The sequence below is a fragment of the Etheostoma spectabile genome, unplaced genomic scaffold (genome assembly GCF_008692095.1).
Source record: "Etheostoma spectabile isolate EspeVRDwgs_2016 unplaced genomic scaffold, UIUC_Espe_1.0 scaffold00001458, whole genome shotgun sequence".
Lineage (NCBI taxonomy): Eukaryota > Metazoa > Chordata > Actinopteri > Perciformes > Percidae > Etheostoma > Etheostoma spectabile.
In genome coordinates, this window is record NW_022602755.1 from 1 (window position 1) to 15,781 (window position 15,781).

Here is a 15,781-nt window from a genome sequence, read left to right on the forward strand (position 1 = left end):
CCTCACGGCGGCTACCAACCCTACAACCAGCCGTACAACCCTGCTGCAGTGGCTTACAACAAACAGGGAGGCGAAGACCAGGAGGTGGAGGAGCAGGAGGAGGAGGAGGAGGAGGATGGAGAGGAAGAGCAGGACCCATATTACCGTGGGTACCCCCCTCAGTACTACCCCCAACAGCCCTCACAACTGGCTCATGGCCACCATGGTTACCGCTCGAGCCCCATCCACTCTGAGGACCGGAGGTGAGGTCACCGGGCGTGGCCAGAAGGTTCCACGTGATGTCGTCGTCATGGAGGAGAGTAAAGAGGGAGGACTTAGAGGAAGGATGGACTCACCAAAGTGCTTGAGCCCCCGCACGCCACAAACACACACAACACAACACACACACATTCACACATGGAAACAAAATCAGACACTGACACGCACACACACACATCGTCCCCCATCTGAAACTGTGGTGAGAGCCCCCCGTGTATCCAGTGGTTTGCTCCATCTGGTGAAACACTGTAAATAGCTCCGTGGACTCTTGTATGATATCTCTGTAAAAAGGGGGGGTCCGAAAAGTGCCTGATCTATGTTAGCATCGTCCAGTGGTAATGTAAAGGTAAGACCTGTTTCTTCCCATCTCACAGCTGAATTCAGGACTAAACCCTTCTTTTTCTGTAAGCTGCATGTCTCCTTTGAGCATTGAGTGTGTAACTGGACATGTGCATCTTGTTTCGGTTGTATGTAACTAGCTAGATTATTTTACAATTCAAATGGAGAACGTTGAGCTGGCAACATCTGTAATGTTACAGGCTGCTTTTTATAATGATGAATCACGATTCCCCACCTTCCATGCTGTCTTTATGTCCTTCTTGTCTTCTTGTTCTTGAACTGATTTTCTCCGTACAGTACCGTGTTAAGTTTGCTTCTTTTTAACAAATATTATTGGAGTTGATGCCCCGAAATGAACTGTAGAAGCATACTATTTCTGTTAAATTTAGTATTACCTTAACACTGTGGAACACAATCAAATGTGTTGCTTTTTTATTCAAAGAGATCTGACTTCCAGCACATTTTGTCCTGCAATATTTCCTTCTGTTGCTACATAATGAACGAGGTCTATTCTGGGTTTTAATACTCAGATTCTGTGTCGTTTGTCTCGTGTTGTTCCCCAGTTTGTTTCGTTTAATGTTCTTATGCGGTTTTTGGCCTGATTACTGTGGAAGCCGTTACTCACTGGTTGACTCTGACCCCCTGCTGGAATGAGACCTCTAGTTATTATTGAAAGCAGTCAGTTAAACCAATAAGGATTCACAAGTGTAAACTTTAGCCGTCCTGCACTGCAGTCTGAAAAAAGATGCACTAAAGTAACTAAAAGTTGAGCTGTGAGCTGGCCGGGTCTATTTGAGAAGCTGTCAAAATTGAACAGATTTAATAAGGTATGTGTCTCGCCACCAAGCCCCTTAGTAGGATATGAACTTATTTATTTTGTATTTTTGATTTATAACCATAAATCTGTAATGAGACTATTAAATGTGTTTTTAGTTCATTGGTTCAACTTTAATGACATGAAAAGGTCAAACTTAAACTAGCTGTTACATTATGTAAAAAGACTACTTGACAAAAAACAGGTGTATAAACATAGTTTATTAGCCTTTTAAAACTCACATAAACACAATTGATTTATTCTTTAACAAAACTTTGGACATTTCTAACACACTGAGACAAGACAAACCACACTAATGGCCTGAATGTCATCATAGTGACACATCCATTGGGGTTTTACTGTGAACCCACAAACCTTCAAAGGCAGGACTAGCTAACAGATGTAATTTTTATTGGCCAGATTGGATCATTTCATGGTTTTATAATGAGAGGAAAACTTACAGAATCTGATTTTCTTTGATCAGAGCTGAGCCACAGGGGGCAATCTCAGGCTGTTTCTGGATAATTCAGGTCTGCTTTCAAGGGTAATACAACTAACAGCGAGGTATATTGTGTGTAGAGGAGCACAGAGTTTGTGTTGATGATGGCACAATGTTGGCTTCCCGGTTATGATGTGTCTTCAAACAGATAACATCTTATCGCAAATCCTACAAAAAGGGCTCTGATTTTTAGCATCGTAACGAGAAATATAATCGAGTATGCTGTTGCTTTCAGTGCTTTGGTCACGTCGTGCAGCCTTGATTTCATTTCATCTTGTAGTCTTCAGGTCTGTGTAGAAAACACAAGACAACGCATTAGTATGGGGAGGCATAAGAGTCTGGGAAAAGAACCGATTACAAGGAAAAACATGGAGAGAAAGTGACAGATGACAAACCACGCAGATCGTATCTTTTCTTTGCAAAATGAGACCAGACACAGCATCCTCTTGTTGTTTTTTCCCCTTTAATTTGAGCAGAGATTGCAGCAGACAGATATTATCAGGCATGCTGTATTGGGTTTGATACAAAGTAGAAAAATGTAGCAATTGTAATAGCTCTGCTACCAAGATGTCGATGTTCTGTGTGTGGGCCGCATATCCAATAATAATCTCTCCTCTGCTCCGTTTTCTGAGAGAATATTAACTGTGTTTAATAAAGGGTAACAATTGAATTGCCCTCAATGACCTCAACCCCATCTCCCCTGACTCACTCACACTCAAACTCACACACACACACACAAATGAATATGCCAGAGTGTGAGTGAATATTAACTAGGCTAAGGCCCATCCCTTAAATAAACCAGGATTAGCTTGACCTTGGCAACCACACATCGACCGGCCCGAGCGCACACACTGATTGGCTGAGCAGATTGGAGCAGTAAACAATAAGAAGTGGCTCATTTATCACCGCACACACACTGACAGTGATGCTGAACGTAAAGCTGACATGCTGGACGTGTATGTACAAGGCACAAACACTAAGAGGACAGTAACTGAAGGAAATCTGTTTTTGGATCAGAGCCCTCTGACTGGTATCACTTATAAATTAGAACCAAATGTGGTTTATGTTTGGTTCAATGGAGGGGTTGCCCATCAGAATCACTGATATACTGTCAGCATTGTTTTAAATGTTTAGGATAATTTGTAAACAGTAAATTACAACAAAGCATCTCAATTGCGTCTTTTGGGAACTCACCATGCAGATTTGGTTTTAGATGCACAGGTTTTGAGAGTGTGAGATTTCTGCTGCCACCCCAATACAATGGAGGTGAAAGAAAAGTAGTGCTTCACAGCATTGAAATATAAAAATTAGAAAACAGATCAACAGCAGCTTTGTTTCAAGAAATAATGGCAACGCCCCTACTGCTTTGGATAATCTACAGAACATGCTGTCCAGTAATAGTTGGGACTATTTCTTCTTTTTCTGGATTGGCCAGGACTGGGACATATTTTCTTGAACAAAGTGCTGCTATTCAATCTTTCTGTAACCATAAACAAACCTCCATTCACCTCCATTGTGTTGGGCTGGAGGCAGATATTTAAGAGGTTGATGTCTCAAAACATGGACTAATAAAACCCAAACTTTCAGCATGGCTGGTTAACTCTAGAGGTATGAAAATTGTGTTATTTGGCTCAAGTGACTTGAATATCATGAGAAATGGTTCTGTCCTTCCACTCATCATTTCAAGCCAAGAATTATTTGCTAAATCAATAATGTAATAAACACAATTCAAAAGCAACTCCACAAAATGTAATGTACAGCCCATTATGGACAACGTAGAGAAACACATTGAAGTTGCATGACCGAGTTCCACAGTACTTACATCCTGGAGAGTCAAAGTGTATTGAAGGCAGTGTTACTGTATATTAGACTGTGATGCAGCTAAAAGTTGAGCCACAAGGTGTAAAGGTTTTTATATTTACTATTGGTTTCTTTTTTTACGAGCTGACCAGCAGTCACAACCTATGAGCAGTTAAAATGAAGATAACCTGTGGACTTGGGTGTTATAATGAGATGTGGATGACAAGGACCAACCGGTTAAAGATCAACCTGAATAAAGAGCTAGGAGATGGATGGATGGATGGATGGATGGATAGTGATGAGCAGCTGGAAGATAGAAAGCTTTCAATCAACCTGTCAGAGTGACGTTTACTACAGGTGAAGCCAGAGAAACGCAACAGGACGACATTCTCATGATCAGCAAGCCACGGGTCACAGTGTCAGTCTAATCTCAGGCCAGACAATACCCGACTCAAAAGGCCATGAAGAGAATTATGTCAAATAGCAGATGCTCTCTCACACCCCACATATGTCCAAACAGGGAGTGCTGGAAAAACAACTGACTTTCCCCACACGTTTGTGTTATTTTACCATTTATATTCAAACACAAACAACTAGGCCGGAGAGAAACACATAAATCTTTGCGATACAAAATTTCTGTTAACAGTACAACTGAACTGTTGACACACATCTACAGAGCACAAACTTAGAGGCCAGTTATATTGCATTGCCCATCAGTTATATGTTTGATAATAGCATAAAGTACTATGGCCTTAATTTATAAAGCTTACTAAGCACTACAGTATGCAGCCATCAGAGTACAACAAGGAAACACAACAAAGACTTTTATATACACTGAATAAAAATGTCAACACGGGGGAAATGGTCATATATTTAAAGTACTACATCTATATGTGAGTTTCTATGACTTGATTCCCACAGGAGCAGTATCATGTGAGTTTTTAACCTTAGATTTTATTCCACAGGATCAGGTGGCTACTCGTCCAACAGCCAGTCTTTGTTCTCTTTGTGCCTCATGTCACATACTGACAGCTCTCTGTTGGCTGACAAGCATTCACACCACAGCCACATGTGTTTGTAGTTACAATGAAAAATGTTGCATCTTATTTTTTTCATGCATGATTGAAGTGCCAGAGTGAAACTGGCCACAAAAAGGGGGTCTGCACGTTTTAGAAATGGATCTATTAATACATATGTTGTGTAGTAAGGTCATGGAAATAATGCACAACTGTGTAAAAGCGCCTGCGCTGTTCACTGCTGAAGGTCGGGCCAGGGCAATACGTGAGTCCCTGCTTACTCATTAACATAACAGACTGTGCTGCGCGGTCAGTGACACGCCACCTACTGTGGCTCTTTCTCTAAAGTCAAGTTCACCGTATCGTTGGTACCTTCGCCATCTGCCGTAGATTTTAAAAGTTATATTTCTTTTGAATGCAAAAAATGCCGTTTTAGAGTATTGGAGTATTTTTTTTTTTAAATAGAAATATTAGTTTTTAAAGATGTACCACTATAAAATAGTCCAAATAATCTACATATGTCATCTAATGCTACTTTATGACTGTATTTACTACTGTATCCCAAAAGCAGGGTGTTTGGTATACACAAAGAAGGCGTGAAAAGTAGAAATGTGACATGGTACTCAGAACAACATCGCCCCCTTCTGCCTGTTCCTCATCAGCATAACACAGAAATATGAGTGAGGATTGCTCATTATGGTGCATAGGATAAAAGATGAAGAAAGGATTCTAAGTGAGGAATTTTTAAAAGTATGTCAGGCAATTAAAAAAGTCACAAGGAGGTAGAAGTTAAGGGTTAGATGTTGTTTACATTTCGAATTTTGTGGTTAGTTCAGTACAATGAATATAAATAGCACTAAATAGTAAATATGCGTTTTTGAATATTATAGGGGTATATTTGATATGTATTAGCATTTATACGCAGTGACAACTTTGTGTGCACTGTGTGCATAGACAATGTAATTAGTGTGTTTGAGAAGAGACTGTATGAGTGTTTGTGTTTCTACATACGGTGTCCACAGCCGGGGAAGGCGTCTATCTCCTCCTGACTGTACTCGCTGAGTTTCCTGGGGATTTCTCTGGGCTGTGGCAGCTCCTCAGTCAGGTTGGCTCGGATGTCGTCTGGCAGCTCCTAGTGAGGGGTGGACAGAGGAGACATTGAAATTAAACTGTAAAATGTGGCAGCGCAAGAAATTCAAGGAGAAAGGAAGGAAATGAGACAGATAAAAGAAAAGAAGCTGAGAATAAGAAGAATGTACCATTTGCACTTTCCAAAATCCTCAGGCAACTTTACAGTGCCTGAACTGCTCTGAATTGTAAATGAGACTGCAGACATTCAAAAGGCTCAGGAAGCCCATCTGCTTGTAATTAGGAATGCACTGCACAACATCAATCCTGATGGTGTATATCTAGTCAGGACCAAATAGAACGACAGGTATTTAACTTCCCTCATGTATTACATTACAAGTCAAAACTCAAACATCTGATTTTCTTCCAACGCCTCGAATTAATGATGTTCTCTCACATGGATAAAATGGCATCCAGTTAATATTTGGGCAGGCCGCCAAGGTCAATTAACAGTCTGTCAAGTCCTTTTTTTATTTCAGTTTATTAAAAAGCTGTGAGGTGTGACGCCGGTGGTTCTCGCCATCATCATTTTAAAACAATCATAAATGAATGTTACCAAGATTAGCAGATCACTGCACCACCTTAGCTGCTAAATGCTTCACTACGTTCACATGCTGGTTGCTAACTGAGTCTGTCTGCTGTTTGGTCCTGAGCAGGTAGTGTACAGTGGGTTTCTAGAGTTTTGTTGTTAAAAACATCTGTCTGGTGCAACTCAAAAAGACACTGATGACAGCGGTGAGAATAAACCAAAACAGGGATGTAAAACCAAAACACACAGTGACAAACCCACAGAGCACGCACAACTGAGGCAGATGATCATGCTCTGTGGGTTTGTCACTGTGACACTTTAAAATATTGACCGATGCGGATTAAAGAGTGAGAACGAGTAAAAGGGCTTCTGAAACAACCGCACAACCAGCGCGCGCGCGCGCACGCGCACACGCACACGCACACGCACACGCACACACACACACACACACACACACACACACACCACACACACACACACACACACACACCACACACACACACGCACACACACACGCACACACACTAAATGTAGAACTAAGAGTCAATACTCTCCTCCGTCAAGGGCAACAATCATGTTGAACTACATATATTAATTTTATAGTAATTATTGATATTAATTGTAAAGGTGACCTGGATGAATGAAACTGGTTTATTCTTTTGTGTCAGTGTCTGCAAAATGATATCCGTGCTCCTCATAATGTGCCCTCTTTCTGATTGTCCTTAATCAGCCTGGTTAATTAAGGTGTAAGTGTGGCAGTCGGAAGTCATCAGCTCGGTGAGATACGGACAAACTGGACTTACGTCATCAGGAAAGATGTGTAATCGTTGCATCATGGTGCGGCGGTGCAGATTCCTTGGCAGCATACCGTAAACCGCTAACTTCACAATCTGGTGACAAAAAGCACATTGAAAAGGTTGACACACAATTAACTCACTTCTTTTCTATTTTTTAAGCCAGTGTCTATAGCAACCTTGAATACCTTTTTTCACATTTGCATCCAAAACTGTTCCTCAATATGAGGCTGTTTGCACAAATGTGAATTCGACTTGGAGAGAGTAACTGGACTGAGACATTGGACAGAAATATTGGAGAGAGATGTTGGACAGAGGCTGCGCTGACAAATCATTCATCTGTCCAACTCGGTTTCTCACTCTCCGCTCACCAAACTCCAAACCTTATTATGACTAAACCCCCCGACAGGACACACGTATGCGGTCACCGTCTGAACTAAAACCTGCATCAGCAAAGAGCCAACAGCAGAGAAAATGTCTCTTCTAGAAACCACTACAGGCCATTCACCTACATTTAGTGTTTCCCACATAAAAGCAAGAGCAATTTCACAGTATTTTTATAGCCTACGCAAGCCAAACTTGGAAGAAGTCTACAAACAGCTTGTGTATGGCTCTCATTCTGCTGTTGCAGTTGAAATGTTAAACAATTCTGAACAGCCCTGTTGCTGTGCAACATCCAATTACTTTTGACCTGTGAAGCTCAGTATTCAGGTTAAACAACCCTTATTTTCCTTTGATTAGTCTGATGTCTGCTGTTGTACAATACAGAAAGAGCGGGAAAAGGTCACTCAAACGCTAAAATGAGGCAATAGATAATAATACAATGTAACAATAAACAAATATAATAGTAGACAAATAGATCTCAGCACAATGCATGTGAAAACTTGCAAGTGGTAAAAAACAAAACCAACACAATGCTAGTGTTAGTGGATGTGAGCCACAGGAGCAGCCCCCTGCGCCCACTGTGAGATGTCAATCAACATATTAAAAGATATAAAAAATGGAATAGCGCCCGACCCCGTCTGTGGCACAAAACCCCAAGCTTATTAATTATTACCGGGGGTGTACATTTTTTAAAAACAGGTTTCGAATACATAGTTTTATTGTTTAAAAAGGCTAAATAACTTCCTATACTGTAAATCCAACCGGAGTAGGGCATTTCTTAGGGAATAGTTTCAAGTGTGGGTGATTACACATTGACAGCAACATCAACTTAAAACTAAACTAAAGTGTCCATGTTCATCATGATAAAGGAACAGATCAACCAACCAATTAATAGTTTTCTATGGCACAGAGGAATGGGCTTATATCAGGCTTTGGCTACACACATAAATACTCCTTAGTGGATCTATTTGTTGTTGGTTTTGGTCTTTACATGGGACTTGTTGACAATAATAAAAATCCTCTGTCGCCAGACTTATCCTCTAAAGGTTCATGAGTGGGCTGTTTCTCTCTTGTGACAAAGCCCCCATGTTTTGCAGCACAGACGTCAAATGCGACTTCATATTAATATGCATGAGCAGCACATATAAAGAAAGGGATAAATGTCAATCACAAGGAGTTTAGTCTCACTCTCCAAGAGTGTGGGTTAAATCATACATATGGAATAATAAAAAAATCATGGTGTAGGGGATGTGACCGTGGAACATCTGAAGTTTTAGAATTCTTACCAAATAATAATAAAAATGGAGAATGCTGATGACACTTACAGCTTTTGGGTCTTTTTGGTGCAGCTGGGTAGCTGTGACCTGTTTAAATCCACCTGGATACCTTTAAAGAAAAGACAAGCTCAGATAGCCCTTGTTTCTTCGAACACACATCAGATAACAAGAGACCATTATTCGCTAATTCCTAAAACTTCTCTGGTTTACAGCTGCTAGATATATATGAATATGAAATTATTTTTGTTTTTGTGCAGACTATGAATCTGGCTACTGAGACATGCTTTTCTTGAAACGTGTTCTGAGTGGTTCATAGGCATTGAAGAACAAAGACAAATTGGAAACAGAGGCAAAACATTAAGGAAATAATCATATGAGGTAGTATGCACTTACCCCGTGTGTGATGAATAGACTTTCTGCTCCCATTTGTTTCCAGAGAAAGCTATGTGTTTGGTGTTTATTACTACTACATGGTCACCACAGTCACCTGCAAAGATGTTCAGAACAAGATATTTATATCATTATGGTATGCCAATTCCAACAATGTCACTGTATTAAGTAGCTGTGTTCATTGTTTATCCTCTACTGCCATCATATGGCTGTTCCATGTTGCAACAACCTTAAAGAGTGGGTTGTGGTTTAGAAGGAAATGAGATTTATACGTAGCGTAAGGGTTATATTACAGTTACTCATGAATTTATGTGTGCGTCCTGTGACAGATTGGACTTGTACTCACTCAGTGCATGGTAGATGGGCTTGTGTTTGCCCTGTAATCTAACAGCACACATGGTCGCGATCTTTCCAGGAGGCTGCAGTCTAGCATCGATCAGGAACCAGGAACGAGCAAAGGTTGCCCATTGCTGAAAGAAGAAAGAGAGAAAGTATGTGTTGTAAAAAACGGAGTGACATGGGACCATCGCAGGTTTACTGGTATTGAAAAGAAAAGAGACATACATTTCCTGTGACAGTGGCCTCTTCCTGAAAGACATTCTGACATGTCACAGTAGGGATAGCACAGGTGTAAGTAATAAACAAATGAGGCTGAGTTCCATTTATCTGTTCAATTTCAGTTTCAGGGTCCTAGTATTGTGTATGCTTGCATTGTCACGACTTAATCTTTAATTTAAAGGAGTCATCATTAATAACACCTGTGTTTTTACTACTATGAAGTGACAACTTGAACCTAAACCAAATAAACCTTGTAAAGTTATCCATGAACCAACAGTGCACTACTTTACAGATCACACCAAACACCACCATCACAAATACACTGCTGGTCAATCCAAGTTCTTCTTTCTTTGTACTTGGCATTAACCACACATAAAGAAAGGGATAAGTGTCAGCAAAAACCTCCTCAAAGGTATGTGGCAGACATAAAAATTATACTCGATGATGATGATGATGATGATGATGATGATGATGATGGTGATGGTGTGTGTGATAACAGATCAGATTCAGAATCGGTGGTGTTTTAAGATGCTCAACTAAAAAGCCACATGGTTTTGATTATTTTTAATTAAGCATTATGTCAATCCTGTCAAAAAGCCATGACAATAAACTCTGATATTTTCTTAACAAGGTTAAAATGAAAACAAAAACAGAGCTTCAAGCTAGCATAATTTGACTGGACGATGTTAACATTTGAGTGAACGCTGTTTGACACCTGTGTATTTCTCTAACTGCTGCAGGCAGTTCCCTTGTTAACGTTACATTACTAACCTAACCGTAACAATAAATATACACCGTTACATTAATATCACACACACACCGTTTACTCACACCGCTTACGTCAACTTGTTAGCAACGCACGTTAGCTAGCGGCCTATTTGTGACTTAGCGTTAGATTGACCTAACGTTTATATTGGGAGATAAAAATGTATACTTTGTACGGTTAACGTTACCTGGGCAGATCTAGAGAACTTGACATTTCGATGAAACTACCAGCACATCCTCAACACATTTGACCCTTAACCAACGTGAGGCACTTTCCGTTTTGTAAATTCTCTCGGTTGAAACACAATATTCGACTTCACTGTTCCTATATATGGAGCGTATAAATATTTAGCTAATGCAGCAACATACACCGCAATTTTATGGATACGCTCCAATTAGGTGTAAGTAACACCTCACACGGCAAACTTTAAATAAATGCTCAAGGATCATTATTTTAGCATTCATTTATGCTGCTGTCGATTTTCTACCCGGTCCTATTTTGACGTCGCACCTCAACGTAGTTACTTACCTCACTTCCTTCCCGCGACAGAAAGAGAGCGGGGAAATTTGACAGCCTCTGGTTATTTGCTACAAAGCAACATTAGTTTTGACTATTTATTGTACAATAGAAAAAGTGGTAGTTTGTGACAGTTTGTTTCGCGAGTCAAAAAGCGGCTTATTCATCAATACTTTATCGATCTAACCCAAAATGAGAACTTTAGAGGAGGTGCAGGCCACTCTGCAGATCGCCAAACTGAAAGAGGAAGATCTACAGAAAACAATTCACTGCCTGTCTTTTGGGGAAAACGTTTCATCTGCAGACTACTGCCTGATGGAGCTGGACGACACGCTGTGCAAACACATAGAATCTGGGGAAAGGTATTAATAATGTGTACTAGCGTGCCTATAGAGTATATGTGTAACACTTACAATTAGGTAACGTCATTGTTTGATGTAACTATTTGTGTTCTGTGTTATTCTGTTCTGTCTGGTCATTTCATTAACTGAAATGACTAATAAATTAATAATTTCCGCTGTAGGCCTAAACCTGGCAGGAGCACCTCTGTTTCCTTTTTTGTTTTTACTTGTGTAACTCAAATTATTAATGTAATTGATGATATTCTAATTTAAACTGATGCAGTGTAGTAGCCCAATATGCATTATTAGGATTAATGTAAAAATATGTAAATGTAATTAATGAATTTTAACTAACCATTTTCCCTTTTTCCAGTCTAGTGATTCGAGGGGATACGGATGAGCGTGCAGTGCTCTGTAGTGGTGACAAGACCTACGATTTAAAAATAGCCGATACATCCAACATGCTGCTGTTTGTTCCAGGATGCAGAACACCAGACCAACTAACCAACGGCCAGGAAAGCTCTCATGTGGTGCACACTCAGGTATGGAAATGATGCACTCACAGGTACCTGCCTGGTAAACTGTAACGCACACACACACACACAAACACACAAACCCAACCTACTATATGCACAAAATGGTTAATTGCATTTATGATCTCCATACACTAACAATACTGCTGCTTCTGTTGTAGATCTGGGGATTTTGTAACAGCTACTGGGAACTGCGGAAACACCGTCCTAAACTGAAGAAACTGAAGAAGCTTTTGATGGAGAATCCTTATGAAGGACCTGCTTTAGGGGGGCAGGAGGAGAATACAGAAAACAGGGTAAATACATATTATACAGAGAAGTAATTAATCATCATATCCTGTAGGACTGTGTAGATACAGGTAAAGGGCTTATTAAAAGTTTATGGCTTCCAAACCATAACTGTTAGTAGAGCTGACTGAGATGACTGTTACAGTTTGAGTGTTTTATTGTAAGTGTCCCACTTCTTTTAAATGTCATTGTAGCTGTTAGTGAGTATGTGTTCCTCTGTTACCAGTACACAATGCAGGATCTGTTGGAGAGGATCCAGGCCAGTGAAGAGGAGCTAAAGACCCACTTAGAGACCATCCATGCCTGTCAGATAGATGGTAAACAGTGACATTTTCTAATAACTACATGTACTATATTAATTGATAAAGTTGCTTTTGCTAAAAAGTAACAGATAGGTAGGAAATAATTGCCAAAATTGCGATCCTGGGAGGTGAAGATGCTTTTATAAATACAGTGTCTCTATTCTTAGCTATACTTAGTAATATAAATAACAAAACGTATACTTACCAGGTGTTTAGAGAGAGCATTGTTTCTGTCTTCTAGGCTACTGGCGCATGTTGGACTTTGACTACGAGATGAAGCTGCTCGGTCATGTGACTCAGCTGGTAGATTCTGAGTCCTGGTCCTTCAACAAGGTTCCCCTTCAAACCAGTCTGGAAGAGTTAGCTCCACTGGAACCCAAGTAAGTTAACATATGTGATCCTCATGCAACAGGAAAAGCAAAATATTAACAGTTTGAACTAAAAGAGTTGACTTTCAGTGGTGTTGAGGCTACGGCAACTTTCTGGGCATCTATTATGAATCTAGATAAGTCTTAGCCAGGTTCTAATAATGATTCCCTTCTTTATAGAGAGATGATCGAGCACTGCTTGAACTGCTATGGGAAACGCTATACTGAGAATGGTAAAGAAAAACAGACCAAACTGAAGTTTTTAGAAGTAAATTGATAGTTGAACCCTACATAATAATAGCACTATGAAATTACACAGTACTAACATCTCCGTATCCTCCTTCCTCTATATAGACAACATTTTTTATGCACTGAATGAGGATAAAGTATGTCGGGGCACAGCGCTACTGCTGCTGCAAAACGCCATCAAGTTCAACCTAAAGGAGTTTCAGGAGGTCTGGCAGCAGAGCGTTCCAGAGGGCATGAGCACAAGACTGGACCAACTAAAGGTTAGCCTGTAACTCTCTTATATACTTATGATTTGGGCATTTTGAGCCTTTATTATATAGGACAGCTGACGACGTGAAAGAGGAGTGAGGGGGGGGATGACATTTAGCAAAGGGCTACAGGTTGGAGTTGAACCTGTGCTCGCTGCGACGAGGACTGAGCCTCTGTCCATGGGGTGCACACTCTACCAGCTAAGCTATCCAGGCACCCCTCTTTATCCTTTTACTTTTCAAAGAAAATATATGGTAAAGTAGTACTGAAAAATAAAAGAATTTTACCAGCCTGAAACCCATCTTTATCTCTGCACACTGTCTCTGGTCATAAATTGCCAAATGGGTTTATTCTTTATAAAAGTCAAATAGGTTGACAGGTGGGTTGAAAGGTAACATCATAGATCGCTGTGGCTTCTAGGAGTCAAAAAATCCATATAAATCACCAGACTCTTCTTCTTATCTTACTGCTCATTTCATTGCATGTGAGGATTTAGTTTCCATCTGCCTCTGACCTAACCTGAGAAAACATGAACCACAGTCTCAAATCATGGTCTTGTAGTAAAAGAGGGACTTACTGCAGTTGTTTCTCTCTGCTCATTCCTACTGCCTCCGCTGGAGAAACTGGCTGCAGTGCTGACAGTGTTGTAAATCTTCCAGAGTGTCGCCCTGGTGGACCGCAACTCCCGACCAGAGACCATCTCCCTGCTGCGGGTGGAGGATCTCTCAGAAGACACGCTGGAGCGCTTCAACCACCTCTTCACACTCAGAGAGAAATGGACTGAAGACGACATCACGCCATACATACAGTAGGTGTCATCCATTCAGGACATTATTGCAATTAAAACAAAAGAATAACCATTATGACGGGAACATTACCATTTATGTGAAATAAAAGTACATTAATTTGTCTAGGTGACATTAGTGAAAAAAACAAATGACATAAGTTATACCTTTGGCTATCTGATAAGTCGTAATGTGTAATGCTTCCTCCCTCTTCTTCTCTTGTTCAGGGACCTGTGTGGAGAGAAACAGACTACCGGAGCTCTCTTGACCAAATATGCTCGATCTTCAATGCAAAATGGGATCAAGGTCTTCAACTCCAGAAGGCCGGTGGCTACATGAACATGTGACCTGTCCAGTTATGAATTTTTGAATTATTAAAATGACTTTGGTCATGTTATATTAATTCCCAGAGTGACTATTATTTTACAAATAATTTTCCCTACAAATTGCTTTTTAGCATTGTCAACTATCTCACAGTTTAAGTTGCTAGCTTGTAAAGTGTACGATAAAAATATCCACTTCAAATTAAAGTTTTTGTAACTAAAATCAAACTTCAGCTTTATTTCATGTTTTGTCGGTACAAAAAATGCTCCACGTTGGTAATAAAATAAGTAAACTGACTAGTAACGGTTCAATTTCAGATATTTATAATTAGAATTATGATTAGAACAATGCAAAAAAAATTTAAGAAATTATTCAAAAGAAATTACATAAATCACTGAAAAATACTAGCTAAAGTTCTGTCATAACCCTGCATTTCCAAGCTAATATTCGACGCAGCATTGAGGTATGTTAGTTTTGTTTTTACATATGTTTTAACATCCAGTAACACAGCTGCTTTTCCCATATAGATAGTTAAAGAAATTGACCACAAGATCCTGTTGTTGCTTGGGACCGTGAATGTTAATATTAAATACAGTAAATGCTCTGGACGGAGAACAGTGAAGGCTATTATACATTATAGAAGCACTTTTCCGGTGAGGGCTGAGCATTACTGTGCAGCCTCCAACTGAGCTTGAAGACGTAGATAAAATCAATCGGCACACAATTATCTATGCAAACTCTGCGGAATCATTTGTCAAAGTAAAGGTTTGTAGTCCTACATTTCAAGTCATGTAGTTAGTGTAGTTTCAAGTAGTAGTTAGTGTGTGCTCATTCATTTAGGAACTGTAGACACAACTGACAGAATTACTAATTTCTTTGTCTGTGCATTAAAGCTACCCAGGTGAAGATGCCCGGGAGAGATTGCGGTGTGTGCACCAACACCTTGGAGAGTCTACTTCTGCTCCTACAACCAACATTAGTAAAGAGACCATCCAAGAGACCTTGACCCAGCCTTACAGACGAGGAGGAAGGCCCCTCAGAATCCAGCTTGTTTGTGGTGGTTCATGAACCAGAGGACTCAACATGACTCCGTCACTGGAGTGGGCTAGCGACAGTGAATGGGACAATAAAGACAGCCCTCAGCTGCTCCATTGGAACGGTTTAATAATAGATAACATATTTAGGCAACTGATTCTCCGGTTCGGTCACTGCTGTAAAAAAGGGATGTGTTTGGTCTGCCTGGCTGAATGTTCACATTTTTGTTTTCAGTATTA

At 40.2% G+C, this 15,781-nt stretch overlaps 2 protein-coding genes across 3 annotated transcripts; one reads left to right on the forward strand and one right to left on the reverse strand.

The window, feature by feature from the left end:
• Window positions 1-1,626: 1,626 nt before the first annotated feature.
• LOC116675092 (39S ribosomal protein L13, mitochondrial-like) lies at window positions 1,627-12,863 on the reverse strand. 2 transcript variants are annotated; one of them, XM_032507168.1, is made up of 7 exons: window positions 12,738-12,863; window positions 9,575-9,698; window positions 9,232-9,325; window positions 8,887-8,947; window positions 7,187-7,273; window positions 5,738-5,858; window positions 1,627-2,199 (listed from the first exon to the last, which is right to left on the reverse strand). In XM_032507168.1, exons 2-7 carry the CDS (start codon window positions 9,624-9,626, stop codon window positions 2,180-2,182), a joined length of 435 nt encoding a protein of 144 aa, XP_032363059.1. In that variant the 5' UTR covers window positions 9,627-9,698; window positions 12,738-12,863; the 3' UTR covers window positions 1,627-2,179. The 2 variants fall into 2 exon arrangements, with proteins under 2 accessions (XP_032363059.1, XP_032363058.1); XM_032507167.1 differs by lacking the exon at window positions 12,738-12,863 and adding an exon at window positions 10,740-10,828.
• LOC116675090 (sister chromatid cohesion protein DCC1-like) lies at window positions 11,066-14,801 on the forward strand. Its single transcript, XM_032507160.1, has 9 exons — window positions 11,066-11,430; window positions 11,783-11,951; window positions 12,104-12,238; window positions 12,457-12,547; window positions 12,774-12,912; window positions 13,081-13,133; window positions 13,255-13,409; window positions 14,058-14,206; window positions 14,411-14,801. Exons 1-9 carry the CDS (start codon window positions 11,261-11,263, stop codon window positions 14,520-14,522), a joined length of 1,173 nt encoding a protein of 390 aa, XP_032363051.1. The 5' UTR covers window positions 11,066-11,260; the 3' UTR covers window positions 14,523-14,801.
• Window positions 14,802-15,781: the final 980 nt, after the last annotated feature.

Excerpts from the sequence above, each read along its gene's own strand:
- LOC116675090 (XM_032507160.1), top strand. The coding sequence starts at position 11,261 with ATGAGAACTTTAGAGGAGGTGCAGGCCACTCTGCAGATCGCCAAACTG. Across the intron at positions 12,239-12,456 it reads AGGAGAATACAGAAAACAGG|TACACAATGCAGGATCTGTT; the intron begins GTAAATACATAT and ends CTCTGTTACCAG. Across the intron at positions 14,207-14,410 it reads GACATCACGCCATACATACA|GGACCTGTGTGGAGAGAAAC; the intron begins GTAGGTGTCATC and ends TCTCTTGTTCAG.
- LOC116675092 (XM_032507168.1), bottom strand. The coding sequence starts at position 9,626 with ATGTGTGCTGTTAGATTACAGGGCAAACACAAGCCCATCTACCATGCA. Across the intron at positions 5,859-7,186 it reads TACACATCTTTCCTGATGAC|GAGCTGCCAGACGACATCCG; the intron begins GTAAGTCCAGTT and ends ACCCCTCACTAG. Across the intron at positions 2,200-5,737 it reads CTTCCCCGGCTGTGGACACC|ACCTGAAGACTACAAGATGA; the intron begins GTATGTAGAAAC and ends TTTTCTACACAG.